This window comes from Salmo trutta, chromosome 12 (assembly GCF_901001165.1).
Source record: "Salmo trutta chromosome 12, fSalTru1.1, whole genome shotgun sequence".
In the NCBI taxonomy this organism is placed as follows: Eukaryota; Metazoa; Chordata; class Actinopteri; order Salmoniformes; family Salmonidae; genus Salmo; species Salmo trutta.
The window spans coordinates 20,169,326-20,181,184 of record NC_042968.1 but is presented as its reverse complement, the minus strand read 5'-3'; the positions used below and the strand labels follow the sequence as shown (position 1 = coordinate 20,181,184).

Here is an 11,859-nt window from a genome sequence, read left to right as displayed (position 1 = left end):
ATCATCGGCTATAGCAGTCGACTCGCTGCGACTTCATAACGTTACAGAAATTTCGTGACCCGGAAGTAATTTTTTGTGTCGCTGACGAGACGTCTATTAGTTACCACAACCACAAAGTTAAAAGGGCTATATCGTACAAAGTCATGAAAAAAAATGTGGTCTTCGTTTAAGGTTAGCAGTTTGCTTAAGGTTAGGTTTAAAACCACAATTTAATACGATAAATTCTAGAAATAGGCGAGCTTTATGACATTGAGGCTGTGGTAACTAGTGACGACCGACGAGACGTTTATGGGAAGATGGCGCCTAGAAAGCGAAGTGTCGTTTGGTCTTTTTTCAGAGCAGTAGACGAGAAAAAAGTGACTTGTCTGCTGTGTTTGGAGACCGTCCTTCATTGCGGCCACACCACGAACATGCTAAGGCATTTGCGTAGCAAACACCTGAACGAGTATAGTAGCGCGGCAGCATCAAAAGATAGGCGGTCTGTGGCGGCGGACGACAACAGTCAACCAATGATGATTAGCAGTGAAGACTACTGTGACGGTATGATTTGATATTATGTGGAGACGTTATCATACTCGAATAGCAGGTTCTGCGATTGTGAAGTGTACCATACTTGAATTCGTCAACCCACGCTTGATGCACAGACGGTGTTTAGTTATTCAGTCGAAAATATTTATATTGTGCTACCCCAGATGCTTGACCAGCTAGCACACATTTGTACCATAGGCCGGGCTAGCTATGTTAACGTCACCATATCCAAGTGTTACGAGTCTCGGGTCACAGCGGAAAGACTGGTTGCAAAGTTTGGTTGACTGCTTAATGTGTGTGTCTTTTTGACCCCAGATGCTTAGTTATTTTTGATCATGGCCTAAAGGCAGTGTTTACCCTATATTAATTTAGCAGCGGTGGGTAATTGTTGCCAAAAATGTAATTAGTTTATCTAAATATTTCTGCCGAGCCGCCCTTTCAAATGGATAGTCGTTAGCTCAATGGCTGGACATCTATGGGAAGACCTAGTATGCTAGCTGAGCCAGTCACAGTAAATATAAACGAATGGAATGCTGCTTACCAACTAGCTATATTATGATGCACTCACAATGCTGAACGCTTCCACCAAAAGTAAGCTAGCTTGTAACGTTAGCAGCTATGCTGTCTGTGTCCCGAATCAGCTGTTGCTGACCCAACGTTACAATGTAGTGATCGTGGAGAAACATGCTGATCTGCTTATTGATTTGTGTTAACATTTCTTCTTACTTTTGGGGCAGCATGTCTACAACTTTAAGGTTATTAAACAAGCCAAGCAGCGTTGCCAGGTTTAGTAAAAATGTCTAACTCAATGACCTCTGAACGCGCCACAAGGCCTGAAATGTATCCCCAACATGTTGTTTTGCAGCGTCAGAGGAGTTGCCTCATTTATCCATGAAACCCTTTTCCATAACTTTATCGAGCGAATTAAGGAATATCAACGTAGGTTAAGAAGCATGAATAATTATTTTAATGGGAAACCGAATTTTGCCAGTTTTAAGAATGTAAAAAGAGAAAATATAAATCGCCTTTATTAAACTCCAGATTGTTTTCTATCAATGGATGTCGATTTTAAATAGTTTTGACTGCTATGATTAAACAATAAGGCCCTAGGAGGAGTGGTATATGGCCAGTATACCACGGCTAAGTGCTGTTCTTTGGACATAGTCCTTAGCCATGGTATATTGGCCATATTCCACAAACCCCTGAGGAACCTGATTGCTATGTCCTTTTTTTGTTTTTGTCATTCCCATGGCTTTCAACCAATCAGCATTCAGGGCTCAAACCATGTAGTTATGCATGTGCAAAGCTATATAGATAAATCCGACAGGAGAATTTCAGTGATGAAAGTTGGACAGAGGATCTGAATCTCTGTGCAAGAAATACTTGGATGAATTTCAAAAAAAGAATGTTAGTCTATTTTCTGGTAATTGTGCCTTCATTATGTGCCAGATGTTAAGGCTACAAACCGTTATAAATGACCTATTTGCGAGATATACTTATTTCAATAGGCATAGGCTACTGACTAAAATCTGCGTTTGTAATTGCAATTCAACTTTTCCATGGTTTGCTGAGCTAGTTGCATGTAGCCTATAGCCTCTGAAAGGCCAACATCTAATTTCGGGGAAATTACCTGCTTCTGCTTTATAGTCAGCAGCAGCAAGTCGCAGTAAAATACTATATATATTTCAAAAATTGCCTTGGTGGCCGCGGTGCAATTTATAAGTAGCCCTAAAATCCGCAACAAATGCATTTTAACCCGCGTCATCATATTCAAAGTAGCTCAATTGACCGGAAAATTGCGGGAAAGTAACTTTGGACTCAACTTTGACTTGAGACTGATGACTGGAAATGATTTAGACAGGTTTTGTAACGCTTTTCACTCATGTGACAGTGGCACAGAGTCAACGTGGATTACTCTCCACGCAGCCAGAGACAGTATCTCACTTGCAAAAAAGCAGATTGGCTAGTGAAACGCAAACTGTCAATCAACACCGGTCTGTGAGCGCTAGCGCGGTGAAAACTTTTTTGGGGGAATCAAGAGTGTGAAACAGAATGGGGAAAAATATATTTTTTCATACATATTTTATTAGGCTACATAGCCTACCATTTGTATTTTATATTATCATTTTATATTATCATTGCTTAATCTATCTGGCCACTAACATAGGCCTGCCCCAAGTTCTTGTTTCAAAAACATCTTATCTGTGCTTCAGAACCAAGTGGCGCGTCTTGATTGCTGACCAATGACCAGTCATCAGCATTGTCGCGCAAATGCGGGCGCACAAAAATATCCAGATTAGTGTCCAGAAAGCGCTTGTTTAATATTCTCCGGTTTGGCCTAGGAAAAACGAGAGTAGCCTACCTATGTTAATATTACCCATATAAAATGCAGTTGAGCAATCTAAGGATGCATCTTTGCCAGACCAATGGGTAACCTGGTGATTTCAATAGTAATTGTCAAATGGGCCTAGTTTGGGTGGGTTATAATTTCATACAGGCCTACCTCAGTGGTGGGTATTGGCTATATATCTAATGATGGCGGTAACATGACTCTATCTCAAATGCTAATGGGATTCAGATGCAACATATTCTGGGGAATTTAATTACGGTATTTGTGAGGAAGAGAAATGCTACAGACGATAATTTTTCCATCCAATCCTGCAACCTCCACTGCATGCAGGTAGGCCATATGATCCTGCTTGCTCTGGACTCCAGAGAAGTAACAATGTGACATGATATCGCAAGTTGATATTGACTGATGACATAAATGACTTTCAGCCAAAATGCAGGTGTATAACGCAGTTTATTTCTGGATCTTGCGCTTCGAGAATGCATCACTGTTTATGATTGTAATTAGAGGTCGTCCGATTAATCGGAATGGCCGAGTAATTGGGGCCGATTCAAGTTTTCATAACAATCGGTATTTTTGGACACCGATTTGCCGATTTTTATTTAAAAAATTATTATAATTTATTTATATATATATATTTTTTACACATTTTATTTAACTAGGCAAGTCAGTTAAGAACACATTATTATTTTCAATGACGGCCTAGGAACGGTGGGTTAACTGGCTTGTTCAGGGGCAGAGCGACAGATTTTTACCTTGTCAGCTCGGTGATTCAATCTTGCAACCTTATGGTTAACTAGTCCAACGCTCTAACCACCTGCTTTACATTGCACTCCACGAGGAGCCTGCTTGTTACGCGAATGCAGTAAGAAGCCAAGGTAAGTTGCTAGCTAGCATTAAACTTAAATTAAAAAAACCAATCAATCATAATGACTAGTTAACTACACATGGTTGATATTACTAGTTTATCTAGCCTGTCCTGCGTTGCATATAATCGATGCGGTGCGCATTCGCGAAAAAGGACTGTCATTGCTCCAACGTGTACCTACCATAAACATCAATGTTTTTCTTAAAATCAATACACAAGTATATATTTTTAAACCTGCATATTTAGTTAATATTGCCTGCTTACATTAATTTATTTTAACTAGGGAAAATGTCACCTCTTGCAACAGAGTCAGGGTATATGCAGCAGTTTGGGCCGCCTGGCTCGTTGCGAACTGTGTGAAGACTATTTCTTCCTAACAAAGACAGCCAACTTCGCCAAACGGGGGATGATTTAACAAAAGCGCATTTGCGAAAAAAGCACAACTGTTGCACGACTCTACCTAACCATAAACATCAATGTCTTTCTTAAAATCAATACACAGAAGTATATATTTTTAAACCTGCATATTTAACTAAAAGAAATCCAGGTTAGCAGGCAATATTAACCAGGTGAAATTGTGTCGCTTCTCTTGCGTTCATTGCACACAGAGTCAGGGTATATGCAACAGTTTGGGTCGCCTTGCTCGTTGCGAACTAATTTGACAGAATTTTACGTAATTATGACATAACATTGAAGGTTGTGCAATGTAACAGGAATATTTAGACTTATGGATACCACCCGTTAGATAAAATACGGAACAGAAAAAACGTTTTGTTTTTGAGATGATAGTTTCCGGATTCGACCATATTAATGACTAAGGCTTGTATTTCTGTGTGTTTATTATAATTAAGTCTATGATTTGATGGAGCAGTCTGATTGAGCGGTGGTAGGCACCAGCAGGCTCGTAAGCATTCATTCAAACAGCACTTTCGTGTGATTTGCCAGCAGCTCTTCGCAATGCTTCAAGCATTGAGCTGTTTATGACTTCAAGCCTATCAACTCCCAAGATTAGGCTGGTGTAACCGATGTGAAATGGCTAGCTAGTTAGCGGGTACGCGCTAATAGCGTTTCAAACGTCACTCGCTCTGAGACTTGGAGTAGTTGTTCCCCTTGCTCTGCATGGGGAACGCTGCTTCGAGGGTTGCTGTTGTCGATGTGTTCCTGGTTCGAGCCCAGGTAGGAGCGAGGAGAGGGACGGAAGCTATACTGTTACACTGGCAATACTAAAGTGCCTATAAGAACATCCAATAGTCAAAAGGTATATGAAATACAAATCGTATAGAGAGAAATAGTCCTATAATAACTACAACCTAAAACTTCTTACCTGGGAATATTGAAGACTCATGTTAAAAGGAACCACCAGCTTTCATATGTTCTCATGTTCTGAGCAAGGAACTTAAACGTTAGCTTTCTTACATGCCATATATTGCAATTTTACTTTCTTCTCCCACACTTTGTTTTTGCATTATTTAAACCAAATTGAACACGTTTCATTATTTGAGGCTAAATTGATTTTATTGATGTATTATATTAAGTTAAAATAACTGTTCATTCAGTATTGATGTAATGTTTATTTTTTATAATTACACTTTTTTTAAACGTACGATTAATCGGTATCGGCGGTTTTTGGTCCTCCAATAATCGGTAGCGGTGTTGAAAAATCATAATCGGTTGACCTCTAATTGTAATGACAGACTACATTTTCGCAGTGCGTACGCGTGGGTTGCAAGTGTTGAACCACTACATTTTGGGGGTCGCGGATCAAAAGTTTTGATAATCACTTAGCTAGCAAAGAGTGCTGATTTGCAGTAGGCCTACACGTATAGGATCAGGTGCATCGCAAACTTCAAATTGTAGGGAGAGGATTGCCATAAATAAATATGCAGCACCAAAAATTGTTTGGTGATCAAGAATATTACCTTCACCGGCAATGGGCGTCAAGCAACAATTACTACCATAAGCCTACTGGTCTTTTGGTATGTTGAAATTGATGATTTACTTATGGATTTAAAAAAAAATGATCTATTACATAATCAAAATGTGTTGTTGACAAAGCAATGTAAAGGGCTGTCTGGTGCCTCCCAATAAATACATATTTGAACACGCTTTAGAAAAAAAGATGCCATCTCATACCTAAAAGGGTTATTCGACTGTCCCCATAGGAGAACCCTGAAGAACCATTTCTGGTTCCAGGCAGAAGCCTCCATGTAAAACTGTTTCAACAGAGGGTTTTATGTGGAACCCAAAAGGGTTCTCTTATGGGGACAGCCGAAGAACCGTTTTTTTCCCTAGGTGTGAAGTTGAACAAGTCATTGCATGTAGGCTATATATAAATAGGGAGAAAGTGGTTAGAGCGTTGGACTAGTAACCGGAAGGTTGCGAGATTGAATCCCTGAGCTGACAAGGTAAAAATCTGTCATTCTGCCCCTGAACAAGGCCTAGGAACAGTGGGTTAGCTGCCATCATTGTAAATAAGAATTTGTTCTTAACTGACTTGCATAGTTAAATAAAGGTGTGTGTGTGTATATAAAACAACTTAACTTGGACTTGACTCGACCCGTTCAACTTGAGACTCGGATCTTGTGACTTGAATAATAATAATGACTTGGTCCCATCTCTGGAGCTAGGTAGCTACAGTCGCTTCAGAAAGTATTCATACACCTTGACTTATTCCACTTTTTTTTTTACAGCCTGAATTCAAAATGGTTTAAAAAAATATATCTCACCCATCTACACACAATACCCCATAATGACGACGTGATAACATGTTTTTAGAAATTTTTGCACAGTTATAGAAAATAAAAAAAATTGATATCTGATTTACATAAGTATTCACACCCTTGATTCACGACTTTGCAGAAGCACCTTTGGAAGAAATTACAGCTGTGAGTCTTTCTGGGTAAATCTCTAAGAGCTTTCCACACCTTGATTGTGCTATATTTGCCCATTTTATTATTTTCAAATTTCTTCAAGGTCTGTCAAATTGGTTGTTGATCATTGCTAGACAACCAGGTCTTGCCATACAGTTTCGGGTAGATTTAAGTCGACTCTAACTCGGCCACTCTGGAACATTCACTGTCTTGGTATGCTATTCCAGTGTCGATTTGGCCTTGGGTTTTATGTTATTGTCCTGTTGAAATGTGAATTAATCTCCCAGTGTCTTGTGGAAAGCACACTGAACCAGGATTTCCTCTAGGATTTTGTATTTACTTAGAGCCATTCTGTTTTTGTTTTTTTTATCATGAAACTCCCCAGTCCTTAACGATTACAAGCCTACCCAAAACATGATGCAGCTACCACTATGCTTGAAAATATTGAGTTGTACTCAGAAATGTATTGAAATTGCCGCAAACATAACTTTATATTCAGGACAAAAAGTTGAAAGCTTTTCCAAAATTTTTTGCAGTATTAATTTAGTGCCTTATTGCAAACAGGATGCATGCTTTGGAATAGTTTTATTCTGTACAGGCTTCCTTTTCCCCTCTGTCAATTAGGTTAGTATTGTGGAGTAACTACAATGTAGATCCTCAGTTTCCTCCCATCACAGCCATTAAACTCTAACTGTTTTAAAGTCACCTTTGACCTTATGGTGAAATCCCTCAGTAGTTACCTTCCTCCCCGGCAAATGAGTTAGGAAGGACCCCTATATCTATGTAGTGACTGGGTGTATTGGGACACCATTCAAAGTGAAATTAATAACTTCACCATGGTCAAAGGGATATTCAGTGTCTGCTTTTTTTATTTTTACCCTTCTACCAATAGGTGCCCTTCTTTGCGAGGCATTGGAAAACGTCCCTGGTCTTTTGTGGTTGAATCTGTTTGAAATTCACAGCTCTACTGATGGACCTTACAATAGTCTGTGTGAGAGGTCGTCATTCAAAAATCATGTTAAACAGTATTATTGCAGCTTTATTATGTGACTTGTTGAGCACATTATCATTCGTTAACTTATTTAGGCTTGTCATAAGAGGGGTTGAATACTTATTGACTCAGGACATTTCAGCTGTTCATTTTTTTATTTGTAAACATTTGTAAAAACATATTCCACTTTGACATTATGGGGTATTGTGTGTAGGCCAGTGAGAATTATTATTTTTTTCCTACTATAATTTAAATTCAGGCTGCAACTCAACATTTTGAAAAAGTCAATGGGTGTGAACTTTCTGAAGGCACCATATGTAAAACACACTACATGACCAAAAGTATATGGTCACCTGCTCGTCAAACATCTCATTCCAAAATCATGGGCATTAATATCTAGTTGGTCCCCCCTTTTCTGCTGTAACAACCTCCACTCTTCTGGGAAGGCTTTCCACTAGATGTTGGAACATTGCTGCGGGGACTTGCTTCCATTCAGCCACAAGCATTGAACGACTAGGATTTGCTCGCAGTTGGCATTTTAATTCAATGGGTTTGAGGTCAGGGCTCTGCAGTCCAGTCAAGTTCTTCCATACGATCTCAACAAACCATTTCTGTATGGACCTCGTTTTGTGCACGTGGGCATTCATGCTGAAACAGGAAAGGGCCTTCCCCAAACTGTTTCCACAAAGTTGGAAGCACAGAATTGTCTAGAATGTCATTGAATGCTGTAGCGTTAAGATTTCCCTTCACTGGAAGTAAGGGGCCTAGCCCAAACCATGAAAAACAGCCCCAGATCATTATTCCTCCTCCACCAAACTGTACAGTTGGCACTATGCATTGGGGCAGGTAGCGTTCTCCTGGAATCCGCTAAACCAATATTAGTACATCGGACTGCCAGATGGTTAAGTGTGGTTCATCAGTCCAGAGAATGTGTTTCCACTGCTCCAGAGTCAAATGGCGGTGAGCTTACACCATTCCAGCCGACGCTTGGCATCGCGCATGGTGGTCTTAGGCCATGGAAACCCATGTCATGAAGCTCCCAACAAACGGTTGTTGTGGTGACGTTGCTTCCAGAGGCAGTTTGGAACTCGGTAGTGAGTGATGCAATCTAGGACAGATGATTTTTATGAGCTATGGGCTTCACCACTCGGCAGGCCCGTTCTGTGAGCTTGTGTGGCCTACCACTTCGTGGCTGAGCCGTTGTTGCACATAAACGTTTCCACTTCACAATAACAGCACTTACAGTTGACCAGGGCAGAAATTTGACGAATTTACTTGTTTCATCCTATGACGGTGCCACGTTGAAAGTCACTGAGCTCTGGCAGTAGAATGGCCTTACTGAAATGTTTGTCTATGGAGATTGCATGGTGGTGTGTTCGATTTTATACACCTGTCAGCAATGGGTGTGGCTGAAATAGCTGAATCCACTAATTTGAAGGGATGTCCACATACTTTTGTAGTGTAGCTGTAAGATACGTTAGCTAGCAACACATTTTTGGTGAATGGTTAAGTCAGACAGTCCTCAGTGGAGTAACTTATTTTTTGTATACATTTTTTTTTTTTCTGGTCTGTTTGTGTTTCAGTGGAGGTAGCACTAGAGGAGCAGCCCCCAGAGCAGGCAGCCTCGGTGAGTGACGCAGACATCGCAAGCGCCATCAATGGCATCCTGAAGGCAGCAGAGGATCATGCTGTGGTCCGAGACAGCGGGGCTGGGATTGTGGGCCAGGGCAGTGCAGGGGCCACACCATCTGGCCGGAAGTGGAGCTCCGTGTGGACGCACTACGAGCGGTTGGAGGAGCAGAACCGCGCGCTTTGTCTGATCTGCAATGAGAAGATCCAGCACCAGAGCAGCACCAGCAACCTGCTGCGACACCTCTCCAAGAGACATCCAGAGGCCTTTGCTCGCCTGGAGTGTCACATCAAGAAACAGAAGACCAGCAGTGTCCAGAAAACATTGCGCAGAGATGGCGACTCAGGCCCCAAACACACCAACCTGTCAAGGAGAATTGGAGAGGTTGCACTGAAACAAAGCCCAGGGAAATTTCCAGGTAGATCTGATGACTGTATATATGTGAATATCGGTGTTGCTCAAATTGATCCCAAAATACTGTATTATTCTCTATTCGAAGAACTGATGCTCATACGTGTGTTCATTTATGAAATTAGAGAACCTGAGCTCTTGATTTCATTTTGTCTTTCCTGTCTCCGCTCTTTCTCTCATTCTGTAGATGCATTTGATATGATGGGAGCATGCGAGGGGGAGGTGCGTGTGTTGGAGCGGGAGCGTGAGCTGACGGAGGCCTTGAGGAGGGCTCAGCAGCAGGAGGCACGGGCGCTGGAGCAGCAGAGGGAGCTCCTGGAGACACTACGTCGGGCCAACGCCAGAGAGGCATCTGCAGAGAAGGAGGCCCTGGAGACCCTGAGAAGAAGCCAAGAGCAGGAGGCCCGCTGCCTGCAGAGGGAGAGGGAAGACCTGCAGAGAGAGCGAGTGGAGTTGCAGATGGAGAAGGAAAGGATGCAAAGGGAGAGAGAGGAGCTGGAGTGCTTACGAAGGGAGTCTGGGCAAGAGAGGAGTCCGGTGCAGACAGTGGACCGAACCACTGGTTTATTTCAGGGGGACGTGGTACAGGAACAGGAGGTGACTATGAGGGAAGAGGTTCTTGGTTAGGGGATGTTTCAGTAAGCCAACAGGACGATATTGTAATGTTCAGAAGTTGACCATCTATCCCATCACCATGCATTCAGACTCTAACTTTAACACCTCTCTAAAAGGAGGGAGATGGTGGGTGAATGCACTCTGGAGGGGGCTTAGTGATGTAAATACTTTAAACTTTTTTTTAATGAAAATAAACCTGTACCATGTCATTAAGTTGTGGAGTTTTTAGTTCAGGAGTATAGAAAGTCCTCGTGCAGAAGACCACCTACCATTAAATCATTGTACTATAGAACAAAGTGACACATTTGAGTTAGGAGTATAACGTATTTTGTTTAAAAAAACTTTTTTATACAGTACTAGTCAAAAGTTAGGCTACACCTACTCATTCAAGGGTTTTTCTTTATTTTTACTATTTTCTACATTGTAGAAGAATAGTGAAGACCTCAACTATGAAATAACACATGGAATGATGTAGTAACAAAAAAAGTGTCAAACAAATCAAAATATATTTCAGATTCTTCTCCTTTGCCTCGATGACAGCTTTACACACTCTTTGCATTCTCTCAACCAGCTTCACCTGGAATGCTTTTCCAACAGTCTTGAAGGAGTTCCCACATATACTGAGCACTTGTTGGCTGCTTTTCCTTCACTCTGCAGTGCAACTCATCCCAAACCATTTCAATTGGGTTGAGGTCGGGTGATTATGGAGGCCAGGTCATCTGATGCAGCGCTCATCACTCTCCTTGGTCTAATAGCCCTTACACAGCCTGAAGGTGTTTTGTTACATTGCCCTGTTGAAAAACAAATGATAATCCCACTAAGTGCAAACCAGATGGGGTGGCGTATCGCTGCGGAATGCTGTGGTAGCCATGCTGGTTGTGCGCCTTGAATTCTAAATAAATCATCAACAGTGTCACCAGAAAAGTACCATCAAACCACCTCCATGCTTCACTGTGGGAACTACACATGCAGAGATCATCCGTTCACCTACTCTTCAGCTCACAAAGACACGGCAGTTGGAACAAAAAATCTAATTCGGACTCATCAGACCAAAGGACAGATTTCCACCGGTCTAATGTCCATTGCATGTTTTCTTGACCCAAGCAAGTCTCTTCTTATTGGTGTCCTTTAGTAGTGTTTTCTTTGCAGCAATTCGACCAGGAAAGCCTGATTCACACAGTCAATGTTGAGATGTGTCTGTTACTTGAACTCTGTGAAGCATTTGTTTGGGCTGCTATTTCTGAGGCCGGTAACGCTAATGACCTTATCCTCTGCAGCAGAGGTAACTCTGGGTCTTCCTTTCCTGTGGTGGTCCTCATGAGAGCCAGTTTCATCATAGTGCTTGATTGTTTCTTCAAGTGGAGTAGCAAAAACATTCAAAGTTAATGACATTTTCTGGATTGACTGACCTTCATGTCTTAAAGTAATGGACTGTTGTTTCTCTTGGCTTATTTGAGCTGTTCTTGCCATAATATGGGCTTGGTCTTTTACAAAATAGGGCTATCTTCTGTATACCACCCCTACCTTGTGACAACACAACTGATTAGCTCAAATGCATTAAGAAATTCCACAAATTAACTTTTAACAAAGCACACC

The 11,859-nt window shown here is 41.4% G+C and overlaps 1 protein-coding gene across 1 annotated transcript; it reads left to right on the top strand.

Annotated features, from left to right (window-relative positions):
• The first annotated feature begins 48 nt into the window (after window positions 1-48).
• On the top strand, window positions 49-10,476 carry LOC115203127 (trichohyalin). The gene is made up of 3 exons (XM_029767524.1): window positions 49-540; window positions 9,191-9,655; window positions 9,836-10,476. Exons 1-3 carry the CDS (start codon window positions 297-299, stop codon window positions 10,273-10,275), a joined length of 1,149 nt encoding a protein of 382 aa, XP_029623384.1. The 5' UTR covers window positions 49-296; the 3' UTR covers window positions 10,276-10,476.
• Window positions 10,477-11,859: the final 1,383 nt, after the last annotated feature.